The sequence below is a fragment of the Numenius arquata genome, unplaced genomic scaffold (assembly GCF_964106895.1).
Source record: "Numenius arquata unplaced genomic scaffold, bNumArq3.hap1.1 HAP1_SCAFFOLD_485, whole genome shotgun sequence".
Classification (NCBI taxonomy): Eukaryota; Metazoa; Chordata; class Aves; order Charadriiformes; family Scolopacidae; genus Numenius; species Numenius arquata.
In genome coordinates this window covers 78,241-97,486 of record NW_027414682.1, presented here as the reverse complement: position 1 = coordinate 97,486, position 19,246 = coordinate 78,241, and the positions used below count along the sequence as shown (strand labels likewise).

Sequence of the window (19,246 nt, the reverse complement as noted above, 5' to 3'; positions counted from 1 at the left end):
AGATGTGGGGCAGGGAGATGTGGGGCAGGAGAGAGCTTTATTGGATGTGGGGCAGGGAGACGTGGGGCAGGAAGATGTGGGGCAGGGGGTTGTAGGGCAGGAGAGATGTGGGGCAGGGAGATGTGGGGCAGGAGGGAGCTTTATTGGATGTGGGGCAGAGGGTGTGGGGCAGGGGGTTGTGGGGCAGGAGAGATGTGGGGCAGAGAGTGTGGGGCAGGAAAGATGTGGGGCAGGAGAGAGCTTTATTGGATGTGGGGCAGGGGGTTGTGGGGCAGGAGAGACGTGGGGCAGCAGAGAGCTTTATTGGATGTGGGGCAGGGAGATGTGGGGCAGGAGAGATGTGGGGCAGGAGAGAGCTTTATTGGATGTAGGGCAGGGGGTTGTAGGGCAGGAGAGATGTGGGGCAGGGAGATGTGGGGCAGGAGAGAGCTTTATTGGATGTGGGGCAGGGGGTTGTGGGGCAGGAGAGATGTGGGGCAGGGAGATGTGGGGCAGGAGAGAGCTTTATTGGATGTGGGGCAGGGAGATGTGGGGCAGAGGGTGTGGGGCAGGAGAGATGTGGGGCAGGAGAGAGCTTTATTGGATGTGGGGCAGGGAGATGTGGGGCAGAGGGTGTGGGGCAGGGGGTTGTGGGGCAGGAGAGATGTGGGGCAGGGAGATGTGGGGCAGGAGAGAGCTTTATTGGATGTGGGGCAGGGAGATGTGGGGCAGGGGGTTGTGGGGCAGGAGAGATGTGGGGCAGAGAGTGTGGGGCAGGAAAGATGTGGGGCGGGAGAGAGCTTTATTGGATGTGGGGCAGGGAGATGTGGGGCAGAAGGTGTGGGGCAGGGGGTTGTGGGGCAGAGGAAGCTTTATTGGATGTGGGGCCGGGAGATGTGGGGCAGAGAGTGTGGGGCAGGAGAGATGTGGGGCAGGGAGATGTGGGGCAGGGAGATTTGGGGCGGGGGGTTGTATGGCAGGAGAGATGTGGGGCAGGGAGATGTGGGGCAGAGAGTGTGGGGCAGGAGAGATGTGGGGCAGGGAGATGTGGGGCAGAGGAGCTGTGGGGCGGGAGAGAGCTTTATTGGATGTGGGGCAGGGGGTTGTGGGGCAGGAGAGATGTGGGGCAGGACAGAGCTTTATTGGATGTGGGGCAGGGAGATGTGGGGCAGAGGGTGTGGGGCAGGGGAGATGTGGGGCAGAACACCGTGGGGCAGAAGGCCATGGGGAGCTGTGGGGCAGAGAAAGCTTTATTGGCTGTGGGGCAGAGAAATGTGGGGCAGAGGAAGCCTTATGGGGTGTGGGGAGCTGTGGGGCAGAGATGTGTGGGGCAGGGCGGTGGGTGATGTGGGGCAGGGAGATGTGGGGCAAAAAATCCATGGGGCTGAGCCACTGCGGGGCTGTGCGCTGTGGGGCAGAGATGTGTGGGGCAGGGAATTGGGGGGCAGAAGGCTGTGGGTCAGCGCTGCTGTGGGTCGCGCCGTGGGTCAGAGCCGCCGTGGGTCAGGGCCCCATGGCACAAAGCCGCTATGGGGCTGAGAGCCATGGGGCAGGCTGTGGGTCAGTCCATGGGTCAGAGCCACTATGGGTCAGGCTGTGGGTCAGAGTTGCCGTGGGTCGCGCCGTGGGTCGCGCCGTGGGTCAGAGCCCCATGGCACAAAGCCGCTGAGGCAGGCTGAGAGCCATGAGGCAGGCCGTGGGTCGCGCTGTGGGTCCGTCCGTGGGTCCGTCCGTGGGTCAGAGCCGCCGTGGGTCACGCCGTGGGTCAGTCCATGGGTCAGAGCCGCTATGGGTCAGTCCATGGGTCACGCCGTGGGTCAGAGCCCCATGGCACAAAGCCGCTATGGGGCTGAGAGCCATGAGGCAGGCTGTGGGTCGCGCCGTGGGTCCGTCCGTGGGTCAGTCCGTGGGTCAGAGCCGCTATGGGTCGCGCCGTGGGTCGCGCCGTGGGTCAGAGCCCCATAGCACAAAGCCGCTGAGGCAGGCTGAGAGCCATGAGGCAGGCTGTGGGTCGCGCCGTGGGTCCGTCCGTGGGTCAGTCCGTGGGTCAGAGCCGCTGTGGGTCACGCCGTGGGTCAGAGCCGCTATGGGTCGCGCCGTGGGTCGCGCCGTGGGTCAGAGCCCCATGGCACAAAGCCGCTGAGGCAGGCTGAGAGCCATGAGGCAGGCCGTGGGTCGCGCTGTGGGTCCGTCCGTGGGTCAGAGCCGCTATGGGTCGCGCCGTGGGTCGCGCCGTGGGTCAGAGCCGCTATGGGTCGCGCCGTGGGTCGCGCCGTGGGTCAGAGCCCCATAGCACAAAGCCGCTATGGGGCTGAGAGCCATGAGGCAGGCCGTGGGTCGCGCTGTGGGTCCGTCCGTGGGTCCGTCCGTGGGTCAGAGCCGCCGTGGGTCACGCCGTGGGTCACGCCGTGGGTCAGTCCATGGGTCACGCCGTGGGTCAGAGCCCCATGGAACAAAGCTGCTATGGGGCTGAGAGCCATGGGGCTGGCTGTGGGTCGCGCTGTGGGTCGCGCCGTGGGTCAGTCCGTGGGTCAGAGCTGCCGTGGGTCACGCCGTGGGTCAGAGCCGCTATGGGTCGCGCCGTGGGTCGCGCCGTGGGTCAGAGCCCCATGGCACAAAGCCGCTATGGGGCTGAGAGTCATGAGGCAGGCTGTGGGTCGCGCTGTGGGTCCGTCCGTGGGTCCGTCCGTGGGTCAGAGCCGCCGTGGGTCACGCCGTGGGTCACGCCGTGGGTCAGTCCATGGGTCACGCCGTGGGTCAGAGCCCCATGGAACAAAGCTGCTATGGGGCTGAGAGCCATGGGGCTGGCTGTGGGTCGCGCTGTGGGTCGCGCCGTGGGTCAGTCCGTGGGTCAGAGCTGCCGTGGGTCACGCCGTGGGTCAGAGCCGCTATGGGTCGCGCCGTGGGTCGCGCCGTGGGTCAGAGCCCCATGGCACAAAGCCGCTGAGGCAGGCTGAGAGCCATGAGGCAGGCCGTGGGTCGCGCTGTGGGTCCGTCCGTGGGTCACGCCGTGGGTCAGAGCCGCTATGGGTCGCGCCGTGGGTCGCGCCGTGGGTCAGTAGTTGCCCCCTCTCTCCTGCCGATACCCCCCGCGCCGCAGGTACCCGCCGTCCCCTTTGCGGTAGCCGTCCTTTTGATCTGTGGGGCGGAGATCCATGGGTCAGTAATAGGTAGGGGGTCGATCTATGGGGCTGGGAGAATCTATGGGGCAGGGATCTATGGGGCGGGACCTCGGAAGTAGCCCCCGAAGGAGCCCTGTTTGTGGTCCAGGACCCGCTCGTTGTTCTCCATCAGGGTCCCCAGTTTCTCCGCCAGCTGCAGCGCCAGGTTCTGCTGCGCCGTGGGTTCCGTCCGGTGCATCATCACCGTGGCCGTGGGCTGGTCCAGGGAGGCCTAGAAGATGTGGGGCAGGGTTAGGGGGCTGCCCCATAGCCTGCCCCATAGAGCCCGGACCCCCAGCTCCCCCGTTAAGGATGGATTCGGGGGATGGAAAGGGTTAAATCTCCTCCGTCTGCCCTGTAGATGTGGGGTAGAAAGCAATAAAGCTCTTCTCCTGCCCCACATCTATGGGGCAGGACACACCCCAGCCCCATAGCCTGCCCCACGGCCGCCCCATAGCGCCCGGACCCCCGACTCCCTCCTTAACGATGGATTTGGGGGATGGAAAGGGTTAAATCTCCTCCGTCTGCCCCGTGGATGTGGGGTAGAAAGCAATAAAGCTCTTCTCCTGCCCCACATCTATGGGGCAGGACACCTCCCAGCCCCAAAGCCTGCCCCACGGCTGCCCCATAGCGCCCGGACCCCCAGCTCCCCCGTTAAGGATGGATTCAGGGGATGGAAAGGGTTAAATCTCCTCCGTCTGCCCCGTGGATGTGGGGTAGAAAGCAATAAAGCTCTTCTCCTGCCCCACATCTATGGGGCAGGACACCTCCCAGCCCCATAGCCTGCCCCACGGCCGCCCCACAGCGACCCACGGCCGCCCCGTAGTGCCCGGACCCCCCCGATTCCCTTCTTAACGATGGATTCGGGGGATGGAAAGGGTTAAATCTCTTCCGCCTGCCCCATAGATGTGGGGCAGAACCCTGCCTCAGCCCCATAGCCTGCCCCACGGCCGCCCCATATCGACCCACGGCCGCCCCATAGCGCCCAGACCCCCAGCTCCCCCCTTAACGATGGATTCGGGGGATGGAAAGGGTTAAATCTCCTCCGTCTGCCCCATAGATGTGGGGTAGAAAGCAATAAAGCCCTTTTTCCTGCCCCATAGATGTGGGGCAGGACACCTCCCAGCCCCATAGCCTGCCCCATGGCCGCCCCACAGCGACCCACGGCCGCCCCATAGCGCCCGGACGCCCCCGACTCCCTCCTTAACGATGGATTTGGGGGGGGATTTGAGGGATGGAAAGGGTTAAATCTCCTCTGCCTGCCCCATAGATGTGGGGCAGAACCCTGCCTCAGACCCATAGCCTGCCCCACAGCGACCCACGGCTGCCCCATAGCGCCCGGACCCCCGACTCCCCCCTTAACGATGGATTCGGGGGATGGAAAGGGTTAAATCTCCTCCGTCTGCTCCGTAGATGTGGGGTAGAAAGCAATAAACCTCTTCTCCTGCCCCACATCTATGGGGCAGGACACCTCCCAGCCCCATAGCCTGCCCCACAGCCGCCCCATAGCGCCCGGACCCCCGACTCCCCTCTTAATGATGGATTCGGGGGATGGAAAGGGTTAAATCTCCTCCGTCTGCCCCGTGGATGTGGGGTAGAAAGCAATAAAGCTCTTCCCCTGCCCCACATCTATGGGGCAGGACACCTCCCAGCCCCATAGCCTGCCCCACGGCCGCCCCATAGCGCCCGGACCCCCAGCTCCCCCCTTAACGATGGATTCGGGGGGGATTTGGGGGATGGAAAGGGTTAAATCTCCTCCGTCTGCCCCATAGATGTGGGGTAGGAAGCAATAAAGCCCTTTTTCCTGCCCCATAGATGTGGGGCAGGACACCTCCCAGCCCCATAGCCTGCCCCACGGCCGCCCCACAGCGACCCATGGCTGCCCCATAGCGCCCGGACCCCCGACTCCCCTGTTAACGATGGATTTGGGGGGGATTTGGGGGATGGAAAGGGTTAAATCTTCTCCGTCTGCCCCATAGATGTGGGTCAGAACCCCCTCAAACCCCCTCCAGCCCCATAGATGTGGGTCAGAACCCCCTCAAACCCCCTCCAGCCCCATAGATGTGGGTCAGGACCCCCTCAAACCCCCTCCAGCCCCATAGATGTGGGTCAGAACCCCCTCAAACCCCCTCCCAGCCCCACAGATGTGGGTCAGAACCCCCTCAAACCCCCTCCCAGCCCCACAGATGTGGGTCAGAACCCCTTCCAGCCCCATAGATGTGGGTCAGGACCCCTCCCAGCCCCACAGATGTGGGTCAGAACCCCCTCAAACCCCCTCCCAGCCCCATAGATGTGGGTCAGGACCCCCTCAAACCCCCTCCCAGCCCCACAGATGTGGGTCAGAACCCCCTCCCAGCCCCACAGATGTGGGTCAGGGTCTCTCCCCCCACCATCAGCTCCTCGTTGATGATCATCTTGCTGATGATGCTGTGGACGGTGGGAAGGTCCAGCTCAAACATGGCTGCCAAGATCTCCATGCTGGGGGTGGGGTGGGTGTGGTCAGTGACGTCACTTCCGGCCACGCCCACTCCAGCCCCCCCCCCCCCCCCGTGACGTCACCTGATGGAGTCGTAGACGCTGCTGTAGGTGAAGAGGTAGGTGCGGAGCGATTCCTCCTGGATCTTCCTGTGGGGGGGGGGGACGAGACGGAGGGGAAATGGGGGGTGAGGGGGGGACAAAATGGCCGCCCAAGGGGGGGACAAAATGGCGGAGGAAGGGGGACAAAATGGCCGACACTGGGGGGACAAAATGGCGGAGGAAGGGGGACAAAATGGCCGCCCATGGGGGGAGAAAATGGCTGCCCTGGGGGGACAAAATGGCTGCCATGGGGGGACAAAATGGCTGCCAAGGGGGGACAAAATGGCTGACATTGGGGGGACAAAATGGCCGCCAAGGGGGGACAAAATGGCGGAGGAAGGGGGACAAAATGGCTGCCGAAGGGGGGACAAAATGGCCGCCATGGGGGGACAAAATGGCGGAGGAAGGGGGACAAAATGGCTGCCCTGGGGGGACAAAATGGCCACCATGGGGGGACAAAATGGCCGCCAAGGGGGGACAAAATGGCTGACATTGGGGGGACAAAATGGCCGCCGAAGGGGGACAAAATGGCGGAGGAAGGGGGACAAAATGGCCGACACTGGGGGGACAAAATGGCGGATCCAAGATGGCGGCCAAAGGGGGGGAGGAGACAAGATGGCAGCCACACCCTGCCCCATAGCCCTGCCCCACAGCGCCCTTCTCTGCCCCACACCCTGCCCCACATCCCCCCCCCATCATCACCTCCTGCCCCACACCCTCCCTCTCTCTGCCCCACACCCCGCCCCACATCCTGCCCCACACCCTGCCCCATAGCGCCCCACACCCCGCCCCACACCCCCCTTCTCTGCCCCACAAGTGCCCCACATCCCACTCAACGTCACCACAACCGCCTCCTTCTGCCCCACACCCTCCCTCTCTCTGCCCCACATCCCGCCCCACATCCCCCTTCTCTGCCCCACAAGTGCCCCACCTCCCACCCAACGTCACCACAACCGCCTCCTTCTACCCCATCTCCTGCCCCACACCCTCCCTCTCTCTGCCCCATCTCCTGCCCCACATCCCGCCCCACACCCTGCCCCATAGCGCCCCACATCCCGCCCCACACCCCGCCCCACATCCCCCTTCTCTGCCCCACAAGTGCCCCACCTCCCACCCGTCACCACAACCACCTCCTTCTACCCCATCTCCTGCCCCACACCCTCCCTCTCTCTGCCCCATCTCCTGCCCCACACCCTGCCCCACATCCCGCCCCACACCGTGCCCCATAGCGCCCCACATCCCACCCCACACCCCTCTTCTCTGCCCCACAAGTGCCCCACATCCCACTCAACGTCACCACAACCGCCTTCTTCTGCCCCACACCCTCCCTCCTTCTGCCCCATCTCCTGCCCCACATCCCGCCCCACACCCTGCCCCATAGTGCCCCACACCCTGCCCCACATCCCACCCCACACCCCGCCCCACATCCCCCTTCTCTGCCCCACATCCCACTCAACGTCACCACAACCACCTTCTTCTGCCCCACACCCTCCCTCCTTCTGCCCCATCTCCTGCCCCACATCCCGCCCCACACCCTGCCCCATAGCGCCCCACATCCCGCCCCACACCCCCCTTCTCTGCCCCACAAGTGCCCCACAACCCCCCCATCATCACCTCCCTCAGCCCCATCTCCTGCCCCACACCCTCCCTCTCTCTGCCCCACACCCTGCCCCACATCCCGCCCCATAGCGCCCCACGCCCTGCCCCACATCCCACCCCACATCCCGCCCCACACCCCCCTTCTCTGCCCCACAAGTGCCCCACCTCCCACCCAACGTCACCACAACCGCCTTCTTCTGCCCCACACCCTCCCTCCTTCTGCCCCATCTCCTGCCCCACATCCCGCCCCACACCCTGCCCCATAGCGCCCCACGACCCACCTGACCAACATGGCGCGGACCTTGTCGGCCTCGGGGAAGAGGTCCCACACCTTCCCGTTCATCTTCTCGTTGACCACGAAGCGGTGGCAGCTCCTCCAGTCCCCCATCTTCATGGCCTTGGAGGCCGCCACCACGTGCTCCCGCATGGACTCCGGGGGGCCTGTGGGGCGGGAGGGACCCACTTGTGGGGCAGGATGTGGGGCAGGGGGACGGGAGACTCCATAGGAACCTCCCGGGGGTGGTGGAACCCCAAGAGGAACCTCCTGGAGATGGAGGAACCCTTGAGGAACCTCTTGAGGAACCTCAAGGAGATGCTCCTGGAGGACTTTTCTGCCCCATAGAAGGTTGGGGGGGGACTTGTGGGGCCACTTGTGGGGCAGGATGTGGGGCAGAGATGGGGGACTCCATAGGAACCTCCCGGGGGCGGTGGAACCCCAGGAGGAACCTCCTGGAGACGGAGGAACCTCTTGAGGAACCTCAAGGAGATACTCCTAGAGGACTTTTCTGCCCCATAGAAGGTTGGGGGGGGACTTGTGGGGCCACTTGTGGGGCAGGATGTGGGGCAGAGATGGGAGACTCCATAGGAACCTCCCGGGGGTGGTGGAACCCCAGGAGGAACCTCCTGGAGATGGAGGAACCTCTTGAAGAACCTCAAGGAGATGCTCCTAGAGGACTTTTCTGCCCCATAGAAGGTTGGGGGGGGACTTGTGGGGCCACTTGTGGGGCAGGATGTGGGGCAGAGATGGGAGACTCCATAGGAACCTCCCGGGGGCGGTGGAACCCCAGGAGGAACCTCCTGGAGATGGAGGAACCTCTTGAAGAACCTCAAGGAGATGCTCCTAGAGGACTTTTCTGCCCCATAGAAGGTTGGGGGGGGACTTGTGGGGCCACTTGTGGGGCAGGATGTGGGGCAGAGACGGGAGACTCCATAGGAACCTCCCAGGGGTGGTGGAACCCCAAGAGGAACCTCCTGGAGATGGAAGAACCCTTGAGGAACCTCTTGAGGAACCTCAAGGAGATGCTCCTAGAGGACTTTACTGCCCCATAGAAGGTGGGGGGGGGGGGACTTGTGGGGCCACTTGTGGGGCAGGATGTGGGGCAGAGATGGGGGACTCCATAGGAACCTCCCGGGGGCGGTGGAACCCCAGGAGGAACCTCCTGAAGATGGAGGAACCTCTTGAAGAACCTCAAGGAGATACTGCTAGAGGACTTTACTGCCCCATAGAAGGTGGGGGGGGGGGACTTGTGGGGCCACTTGTGGGGCAGGATGTGGGGCAGAGATGGGAGACTCCATAGGAACCTCCCGGGGGTGGTGGAACCCCAGGAGGAACCTCCTGGAGATGGAGGAACCTCTTGAGGAACCTTTGAGGAACCTCAAGGAGATGCTCCTGGAGGACTTCACTGCCCCATAGAAGGTTGGGGGGGGGACTTGTGGGGCAGGATGTGGGGCAGGGAGATGTGGGGCTCAAGAGGAACCCATGAGGAACCCTACTGAGATGCTCCTCAAGGCCTCAACTCTCACCCTATGGAAACACTGGGTGGTTGTTATGGGGTCTGGCTGCCCCATAGAGTCTTGGGGGGGACTTATGGGGCAGGAGAGACCCACTTATGGGGCAGAGACTTGGTAGAACCCACGAGGAACCCACGAGGAACCCACGAGGAACCCATGAGGAACCCTACTGAGATGCTCCTCAAGGCCTCAATGCCCACCCTATGGAGACGTTGAGTGGTGTTATGGGGTCTGGCTGCCCCATAGAGGCTTGGGGGGGACTTATGGGGCAGGAGAGACCCACTTATGGGGCAGAGACGTGATAGAACCCACGAGGAACCCATGAGGAACCCTACTGAGATGCTCCTCAAGGCCTCAACGCCCATCCTATGAAGACATTGGGTGGTCGTTATGGGGTCTGGCCGCCCCATAGAGGTTCGGGCCTACTTATGGGTCCACTTATGGGGCAGAGACGTGATAGAACCCACAAGGAACCCATGAGGAACCCTACTGAGATGCTCCTCAAGGCCTCAACGCCCAACCTACGGAGACATTGGGTGGTCGTTATGGGGTCTGGCTGCCCCATAGAGCCTTGGGGGGGACTTATGGGGCAGGAGAGACCCACTTATGGGGCAGAGACGTGATAGAACCCACGAGGAACCTGTGAGGAACCCTACTGAGATGCTCCTCAAGGCCTCAACGCCCATCCTACGAAGACATTGGGTGGTCATTATGGGGTCTGGCTGCCCCATAGAGGCTTGGGGGGGACTTATGGGGCAGGAGAGACCCACTTATGGGGCAGAGACTTGGTAGAACCCACGAGGAACCCGTGAGGAACCCATGAGGAACCCTACTGAGATGCTCCTCAAGGCCTCAACGCCCACCCTATGGAGACGTTGAGTGGTGTTATGGGGTCTGGCTGCCCCATAGAGGTTCGGGCCCACTTATGGGTCCACTTATGGGGCAGAGATATGATAGAACCCATGAGGAACCAAGAGGAACCCGTGAGGAACCCTACTGAGATGCTCCTCAAGGCCTCAACTCTCACCCTATGGAAACACTGGGTGGTGTTATGGGGTCTGGCCGCCCCATAGAGGTTCGGGCCCACTTATGGGTCCACTTATGGGACAGAGACTTGGTAGAACCCATGAAGAACCCATGAGGAACCCATGAGGAACCCTACTGAGATGCTCCTCAAGGCCTCAACGCCCATCCTATGAAGACATTGGGTGGTCGTTATGGGGTCTGGCTGCCCCATAGAGCCTTGGGGGGGACTTATGGGGCAGGGGAGACCCACTTATGGGGCAGAAACTTGGTAGAACCCACGAGGAACCCGTGAGGAACCCTACTGAGATGCTCCTCAAGGCCTCAACGCCCACCCTATGGAAACACTGGGTGGTGTTATGGGGTCTGGCCGCCCCATAGAGGTTCGGGCCCACTTATGGGTCCACTTATGGGTCCCACCCCACCCCCCAAAAGCTTACCCAAGAGGGGCTGCCTCTCCCCCACCCGCAGCTGGTGGTGGAACTGTTTACTGATCATCCTCCGCCGGGCGTCGAACTCGTGGGCGGCCATGTAAGGGATCTCCAACAACATGGCGGCCACCAGGTAGACGCATTCCAGGAGCTCCAGGTTGACGTGCATGTGGAACGGGACCTGTCTCCTCTTCTCCACCTTCTCCTGCTCCGGGTTCCTCTCTTGGAGACTTCGAAGGAGAAGACCTTGACCCAAAAGTTCTTTGGCTCGACCGGAACTCTGAATGTCCAGGAGAGCGTTGTGGGCGTCTTTGATCAAACCCTCGCGAAAGGCGCAGATGCCCAGTTGGACCATGGTGCGGTTGTAGAGGATCTGGTGGGGTGGAGATGTGGGGCAGGAGAACACTTAGGGGGCGGAGGAACCTTCTGGAGATGGTGGGGGAACCCCCTGAGGAACCTCCTGGATGTTGTGAGGGAGAAGGAGTTGAGGAACCCGTGAGGAACCCATGAGGAACCCGTGAGGAACCTTCTAGAGATGGTGGTGGAACCCATGAAGGACCTTCTGGAGATGGTAGAAGAGGACTTATGGGGCAGGGAGATGTGGGGCTGGTGAGGGACCTTCTGGAGATGGTGGTGGAACCCCCCTGAGGAACCTCAAGGGGACAATGAGGGAGAAGGAGTTGAGGAACCCGTGAGGAACCCATGAGGAACCCGTGAGGAACCTTCTGGAGATGGTGGTGGAACCCATGAAGGACCTCCCAGAGAGGTTGGAAGAGGACTTATGGGGCAGGGAGATGTGGGGCTGGTGAGGGACCTTCTGGAGATGGTGGTGGAACCCCCCTGAGACACCTCAAGGAGACGGTGAAGGAGAAGAACCTCAGGAACTCAAGAAGAACCCATGAGGAACCTTCTAGAGATGGTGGTGGAACCCATAAAGAACCTTCTGGAGATGGTAGAAGAGGACTTATGGGGCAGGGAGATGTGGGGCTGGTGAGGGACCTTCTGGAGATGGTGGGGGAACCCCCCTGAGACACCTCCTGGACATTGTGAGGGAGAAGGAGTTGAGGAACCCGTGAGGAACCCATGAGGAACCCGTGAGGAACCTTCTGGAGATGGTGGTGGAACCCATGAAGGACCTTCTGGAGATGGTGGAAGAGGACTTATGGGGCAGGGAGATGTGGGGCTGGTGAGGAACCTTCTGGAGATGGTGGGGGAACCCCCCTGAGACACCTCAAGGAGACGGTGAAGGAGAAGAACCTCAGGAACTCAAGAAGAACCTGTGAGGAACCTTCTAGAGATGGTGGTGGAACCCATGAAGGACCTTCTGGAGATGGTGGAAGAGGACTTATGGGGCAGGGAGATGTGGGGCTGGTGAGGGACCTTCTGGAGATGGTGGGGGAACCCCCCTGAGGAACCTCAAGGGGACGATGAGGGAGAAGGAGTTGAGGAACCTGTGAGGAACCCATGAGGAACCTGTGAGGAACCTTCTGGAGATGGTGGAAGAGGACTTATGGGGCAGGGAGATGTGGGGCTGGTGAGGGACCTTCTGGAGATGGTGGGGGAACCCCCCTGAGACACCTCCTGGACGTTGTGAGGGAGAAAGAGTTGAGGAACCCGTGAGGAACCCATGAGGAACCCGTGAGGAACCTTCTGGAGATGGTGGTGGAACCCATAACAAACCTTCTGGAGATGGTAGAAGAGGACTTATGGGGCAGGGAGATGTGGGGCTGGTGAGGAACCTTCTGGAGATGGTGGGGGAACCCCCCTGAGGAACCTCAAGGGGACAATGAGGGAGAAGGAGTTGAGGAACCTGTGAGGAACCCTACCGAGATGCCCACAACCTCCCTTCTACCCACCCTACGGAGGAGTTTGGTGGCGTTATGGGTTCTCCCCGCCCCATAGCGGGTCAAGAGCCACTTATGGGGCCACTTATGGGGCACAAACATGATAGAACCCACGAGGAACCCTTGAAGAACCCATGAGGAACCCTACTGAGATGCCCACAACCTCCCTTCTACCCACCCTACGGAGGCGTTTGGTGGTGTTATGGGTTCTCCCCGCCCCATAGTGCCTTCTACCTGCCCCATAGCGGGTCAGGAGCCACTCATGGGGCAGAAATCTGATGGAACCCTTAAGGAACCCTTGAGGAACCCTACTGAGATGCTTCTCAGGGACTCAGCGCCCACCCCTACGGAGCCTTTTGGTGGCGTTATGGGTTCTCCCCGCCCCATAGTGGGTCGGGAGCCACTTATGGGGCCACTAATGGGGCACAAACATGATAGAACCCACGAGGAACCCTTGAGGAACCCATGAGGAACCCTACTGAGATGCCCACAACCTCCCTTCTACCCACCCTACGGAGGAGTTTGGTGGCGTTATGGGTTCTCCCCGCCCCATAGCGGGTCGGGAGCCACTTATGGGGCAGAAACCTGATGGAACCCATGAGGAATCTTTGAGGAACCCTTGAGGAACCCACGAGGAACCCTACTGAGATGCCCACAACCGCCCTTCTACCCACCCTACGGAGGCGTTTGGTGGTGTTATGGGTTCTCCCCGCCCCATAGCACCCCCTACCCGCCCCATAGCGGGTCGGGAGCCACTTATGGGGCAGAAATCTGATGGAATCCTTAAGGAACCCTTGAGGAACCCTACTGAGATGCTCCTCAGGGACTCAGCGCCCACCCCTACGGAGCCTTTTGGTGGCGTTATGGGTTCTCCCCGCCCCATAGCACCCCGCACCCACCCCATAGTGGGTCGGGAGCCACTTATGGGGCAGAAACCTGATGGAATCCACGAGGAACCCTTGAGGAACCCATGAGGAACCCTACTGAGATGCCCACAACCTCCCTTCTACCCACCCTACGGAGGCGTTTGGTGGCGTTATGGGTTCTCCCCGCCCCATAGCACCCCGCACCCACCCCATAGTGGGTCGGGAGCCACTTATGGGGCAGAAACCTGATGGAATCCATGAGGAACCCTTGAGGAACCCATGAGGAACCCTACTGAGATGCCCACAACCTCCCTTCTACCCACCCTACGGAGGAGTTTGGTGGTGTTATGGGTTCTCCCCGCCCCATAGTGCCTTCTACCTGCCCCATAGCGGGTCGGGAGCCACTTATGGGGCAGAAACCTGATGGAACCCACGAGGAACCCTTGAGGAACCCTACTGAGATGCTCCTCAGGGACTCAGCGCCCACCCCTACGGAGCCTTTTGGTGGTGTTATGGGTTCTCCCCGCCCCATAGCACCCCCCACCCACCCCATAGCGGGTCGGGAGCCACTTATGGGGCAGAAATCTGATGGAATCCTTGATGAACCCTTGAGGAACCCTTGAGGAACCCTACTGAGATGCCCACAACCTCCCTTCTACCCACCCTACGGAGGAGTTTGGTGGTGTTATGGGTTCTCCCCGCCCCATAGTGCCTTCTACCCGCCCCATAGCGGGTCGGGAGCCACTTATGGGGCAGAAATCTGATGGAACCCTTAAGGAACCCTTGAGGAACCCTACTGAGATGCTCCTCAGGGACTCAGCGCCCACCCCTACGGAGCCTTTTGGTGGCGTTATGGGTTCTCCCCGCCCCATAGCGGGTCAAGAACCACTTATGGGGCCATTTCCGCCCCAAAACCTCACGGCGCCATCTATGGGGCCTGACCTGGACGGGCGGATCGGCGTGTTGGATGTTGTCCTGAAGGTGGGACATGAGCATGAGGTCCCGGGCGGCGTACCAGCGGCTGTGGAGAGCGTGGTGGTAGATGTGACAGAGGATGGCGCAGGTTCGGATGCGATCGGTTCGATCTTTGGCGTAAATAAATTTACAGAGACGTTCCATCAGAGCGGCCGAGTCTTCTTCTTCATCTTCATCGTCACCTTCACCCCACACTTGGGGGTCTCCGGCCCCACGGCGTCGAGCCCCGTAGTCGAATTTGTAGTAGGTGTGAAGGACGCGGCGGAGAAAGACGCGACAAAGCTCCTCCGTCGTCCCCTTCTCCTGTAGATATTTCTGGAGGCGACCGATGATGGAACAAACCCGACCCTCGTCCTTCAGGTGCTCCACGTATTCTATGGGGCAGGAAAAAAAATGTGGGGCTGAGAAATAGATCTCTCTCCTCCTGCCCCATAAGTAGGTTTCCATCCCCGGTGGGGTGGGACGTTCACCTTGGGAATGGGGGTCGGTGTTTTGCATGATCTTGGTGAATTCTTCGTCCATGCGCTCCACCAGCGTCAGGATGCAGCCCCGCACGCGGTAGGGCTGGGGGGGGGGGGGGAGGAAAATAAGGACCCATAAGTTGGGGGGCTGGACCCACAAGTGTGGGGCGGAACCCGTAAATCCCCTACGAGAGGTTCTGCGGCTCCACCGGTGGGTCTCCAGCCCCACAACTGGTTCCAAAGAGCTCTAGGAGCCTCCAAACCGGTCCTCCAGACCCATAACTGCCCGCTCCAGACCCACACCTGACCCATAAGTTGTGGGGCGGGACCCACAAGTGTGGGGCGGAACCCATAGATCTCCTACAAGAGGTCCTCCGGCTCCACCGGTGGGTCTCCGGCCCCACAACTGGTTCCAAAGAGCCATAATTCCCTCCAAACAGCTCTTCCAGACCCACATCTGACCCATAAGTTGGGGGGCAGGACCCCCAAGTGTGGGGCGGGACCCATAGATCTCCTACAAGAGGTTCTCCGGCTCCACCGGTGGGTCTCCAGCCCCACAACTGGCTCCAAAGAGCTCTAGGAGCCTCCAAACCAGTCTCCCAGATCCACTCCTGACCCACATCTGACCCATAAGTTGGGGGGCGGGACCCACAAGTGTGGGGCGGGACCCATAAATCCCCTACGAGAGGTTCTGCAGCTCCACCGGTGGGTCTCCAGCCCCACAACTGGTTCCAAAGAGCTCTAAGAGCCTTGAAACGGCTCTTCCAGACCCACACCTGACCCATAAGTTGGGGGGCGGGACCCACAAGTGTGGGGCAGGACCCACAAGTGTGGGGCGGGACCCGTAGATCTCCTACAAGAGGTCCTCCGGCTCCACCGGTGGGTCTCCAGCCCCACAACTGGTTCCAAAGAGCTCTAAGAGACTTGAAACGGCTCCACCCCCTCCAGCCCCATAAGTCCTCTCCAGCCCCATAACTACGCTCTCCAGCCCCATAACTCCCCCCTCCAGCCCCATAACTATGCTCTCCAGCCCCATAACTACCCCCTCCAGACCCATAAGTCCCTCTTCCAGCCCCACAACCACCCCCTCCAGCCCCACAACCACCCCCTCCAGCCCCATAAGTCCTCTCCAGCCCCATAACTCCCCCCTCCAGCCCCATAACTCCCCTCCAGCCCCATAAGTCCTCTCCAGCCCCATAACTACGCTCTCCAGCCCCATAAGTCCCCCCTCCAGCCCCACAACCACTCCCTCCAGCCCCATAACTGCCTCTTCCAGCCCCATAACTACCCCCCCAGCCCCAACCCCCGGCCCTGCCCCACATCCCTGCCCCACATCTCCCCCCTCCAGCCCCACAACCACCCCCTCCAGCCCCATAACTCCCCTCCCGCCCCATAACTCCCCCCTCCAGCCCCATAAGTCCTCTCCAGCCCCATAACTCCCCCCTCCAGCCCCATAACTACGCTCTCCAGCCCCATAAGTCCCCCCTCCAGCCCCACAACCACTCCCTCCAGCCCCATAACTCCCTCCTCCAGCCCCATAACTCCCTCCTCCAGCCCCATAACTACGCTCTCCAGCCCCATAACTCCCCCTTCCAGCCCCATAAGTCCTCCCTCCAGCCCCATAACTCCCCCTTCCAGCCCCATAACTCCCCCCTCCAGCCCCATAAGTCCTCTCCAGCCCCATAACTACCCCCTCCAGCCCCATAAGTCTCTCTTCCAGCCCCATAACTCCCCCTTCCAGCCCCATAAGTCCCCCCTCCAGCCCCATAAGTCCTCTCCAACCCCATAAGTCGCCCCTCCAGCCCCATAACTCCCCCCTCCAGCCCCATAACTACCCCCCCAGCCCCAACCCCTGGCCCTGCCCCACATCCCCGCCCCACATCCCCGCCCCACACCTCTGCCCCACACCTCTGCCCCACATCTCCCCCCACCTGCTCGGGGTTGCTGAGGTTCTCCGACTCCTCCAGGATGTTCTCCCCGATGAAGATCTCGGGGTGGGCGAAGAGAACGTCCAGCAGCTCCTCGATGCAGCCCAAGCACTTCTGCCACATCTCGGGCTGGGGGGCACGACACCCTCAGCCCCATAGATCCCTGCCCCACACATCCCTGCCCCATAGCGCGACCCACGGCGCGACCCACACGTGGATAGAAGAGACTTAAGATGGGGTTGGGAGAGGGACACGATGGGGTTGGGCTTGGTCTTCTCCCTCCAAACCCAACCCCAGCCCCATAGATCTCTGCCCCACACATCCCCCAGCCCCATAGATCCCTGCCCCACACCCTGCCCCACAGCCCTGCCCCATAGCGCGACCCACAGCCTGCCCCACACATTGAGAGAAGGGACTTAAAATGGGGTTGGGAGAGGGACACGATGGGGTTGGGCTTGGTCTTCTCCCTCCAAACCCAACCCCAGCCCCATAGATCCCTGCCCCACACATCCCCCAGCCCCATAGATCCCTGCCCCACACCCTGCCCCACAGCCCTGCCCCATAGCGGGACCCACGGCGCGACCCACACGTGGATAGAAGAGACTTAAGATGGGGTTGGGAGAGGGACACGATGGGGTTGGGCTTGGTCTTCACCTCTAAACTGCCCCCCAGCCCCATAGATCTCTGCCCCACACATCCCCCCGCCCCATAGATCCCTGCCCCACACATCCCTGCCCCATAGCGCGACCCACAGCGCGACCCACACGTGGATAGAGGAGACTTAAGATGGGGTTGGGAGAGGGACACGATGGGGTTGGGCTTGGTCTTCTCCCTCCAAACCCAACCCCAGCCCCATAGATCCCTGCCCCACACGTCCCCCAGCCCCATAGATCCCTGCCCCACACCCTGCCCCACAGCCTGCCCCATAGCACGACCCACAGCCTGCCCCACACATTGATAGAAGGGACTTAAAATGGGGTTGGGAGAGGGACACGATGGGGTTGGGCTTGGTCTTCTCCCTCCAAACCCAACCCCAGCCCCATAGATCCCTGCCCCACACCCTGCCCCACAGCCCTGCCCCATAGCGTGACCCACGGCGCGACCCACACATTGATAGAAGGGACTTAAAATGGGGTTGGGAGAGGGACACAATGGGGTTGGGCTTGGTCTTCACCTCTAAACTGCCCCCCAGCCCCATAGATCTCTGCCCCACACATCCCCCCGCCCCATAGATCCCTGCCCCACACATCCCTGCCCCATAGCGCGACCCACGGCGCGACCCACACGTGGATAGAAGAGACTTAAGATGGGGTTGGGAGAGGCACACAATGGGGTTGGGCTTGGTTTTCACCTCTAAACTGCCCCCCAGCCCCATAGATCTCTGCCCCACACATCCCCCAGCCCCATAGATCCCTGCCCCACACATCCCTGCCCCATAGCGCGACCCACAGCCTGCCCCACACATTGAGAGAAGGGACTTAAGATGGGGTTGGGAGAGGCACACGATGGGGTTGGGCTTGGTCTTCACCTCTAAACTGCCCCCCAGCCCCATAGATCTCTGCCCCACACATCCCCCCGCCCCATAGATCCCTGCCCCACACCCTGCCCCACAGCCCTGCCCCATAGCGGGACCCACAGCGCGACCCACACGTGGATAGAAGGGACTTAAGGTGGGGTTGGGAGAGGGACACGATGGGGTTGGGCTTGGTCTTCTCCCTCCAAACCCAACCCCAGCCCCATAGATCCCTGCCCCACGGATCCCCCAGCCCCATAGATCCCTGCCCCACACATCCCCCAGCCCCATAGATCCCTGCCCCACACCCTGCCCCATAGCGCGACCCACGGCGCGACACACACGTGGATAGAGGAGACTTAAGATGGGGTTGGGAGAGGGACGCGATGGGGTTGGGCTTGGTCTTCTCCCTCCAAACCCAACCCCAGCCCCATAGATCCCTCCAGCCCCACACATCCCTGCCCCACGGCCTGCCCCATAGATCCCCCAGCCCCACATCTCCCTCTGCCCCATAGATCCCACCCCACACCTTCACACAGGAGGCCAAGATGACCTTTGAATTCAAGAGGGACACGATGGGGTCGGGTCCATCTTCTCCCCCAAACCCAACCCCAGCCCCATAGATCCCTCCAGCCCCACACATCCCTGCCCCATAGATCCCCCAGCCCCACATCTCTCTCTGCCCCACATCCTGCCCCACACATTCGTACACGGGACCAAAGATGGGCTTTGAATTCAAGAGGGACACGACGGGGTCGGGTCCATCTTCTCCCCCAAGTCCAACCCCAGCCCCACAGATCCCTCCAGCCCCACACATCCCTGCCCCACATCCTGCCCCACACCCTGCCCCATAGATCCCCCAGCCCCACATCCTGCCCCACACATTTGTACACGGGACCAAAGATGGGCTCAAGAGGGACGCGATGGGATCGGGTCCATCTTCTCCCCCACACCCAACCCCAGCCCCATAGATCCCTCCAGCCCCACACATCCCTGCCCCACGGCCTGCCCCATAGATCCCCCAGCCCCACATCTCCCTCTGCCCCATAGATCCCACCCCACACCTTCACACAGGAGGCCAAGATGACCTTTGAATTC

The 19,246-nt window shown here is 61.8% G+C and overlaps 1 protein-coding gene across 1 annotated transcript in view; it reads right to left on the bottom strand.

The window, feature by feature from the left end:
- Positions 1 to 1,199: 1,199 nt before the first annotated feature.
- Positions 1,200 to 19,246, bottom strand: part of LOC141478137 (eukaryotic translation initiation factor 3 subunit C-like) — a 33,024-nt gene continuing 14,977 nt past the window's right edge. The window contains exons 12-20 of the mRNA XM_074167271.1: positions 16,639 to 16,764; positions 14,717 to 14,810; positions 14,214 to 14,620; positions 10,571 to 10,934; positions 7,598 to 7,757; positions 5,700 to 5,765; positions 5,531 to 5,618; positions 3,210 to 3,372; positions 1,200 to 3,117 (exon numbers count right to left, since the gene is read on the bottom strand). Of these exons, the coding sequence (XP_074023372.1) occupies positions 3,035 to 3,117; positions 3,210 to 3,372; positions 5,531 to 5,618; positions 5,700 to 5,765; positions 7,598 to 7,757; positions 10,571 to 10,934; positions 14,214 to 14,620; positions 14,717 to 14,810; positions 16,639 to 16,764 (1,551 nt within the window). The 3' untranslated portion in view covers positions 1,200 to 3,034. The remainder of the gene's footprint in view (positions 3,118 to 3,209; positions 3,373 to 5,530; positions 5,619 to 5,699; positions 5,766 to 7,597; positions 7,758 to 10,570; positions 10,935 to 14,213; positions 14,621 to 14,716; positions 14,811 to 16,638; positions 16,765 to 19,246) is intronic.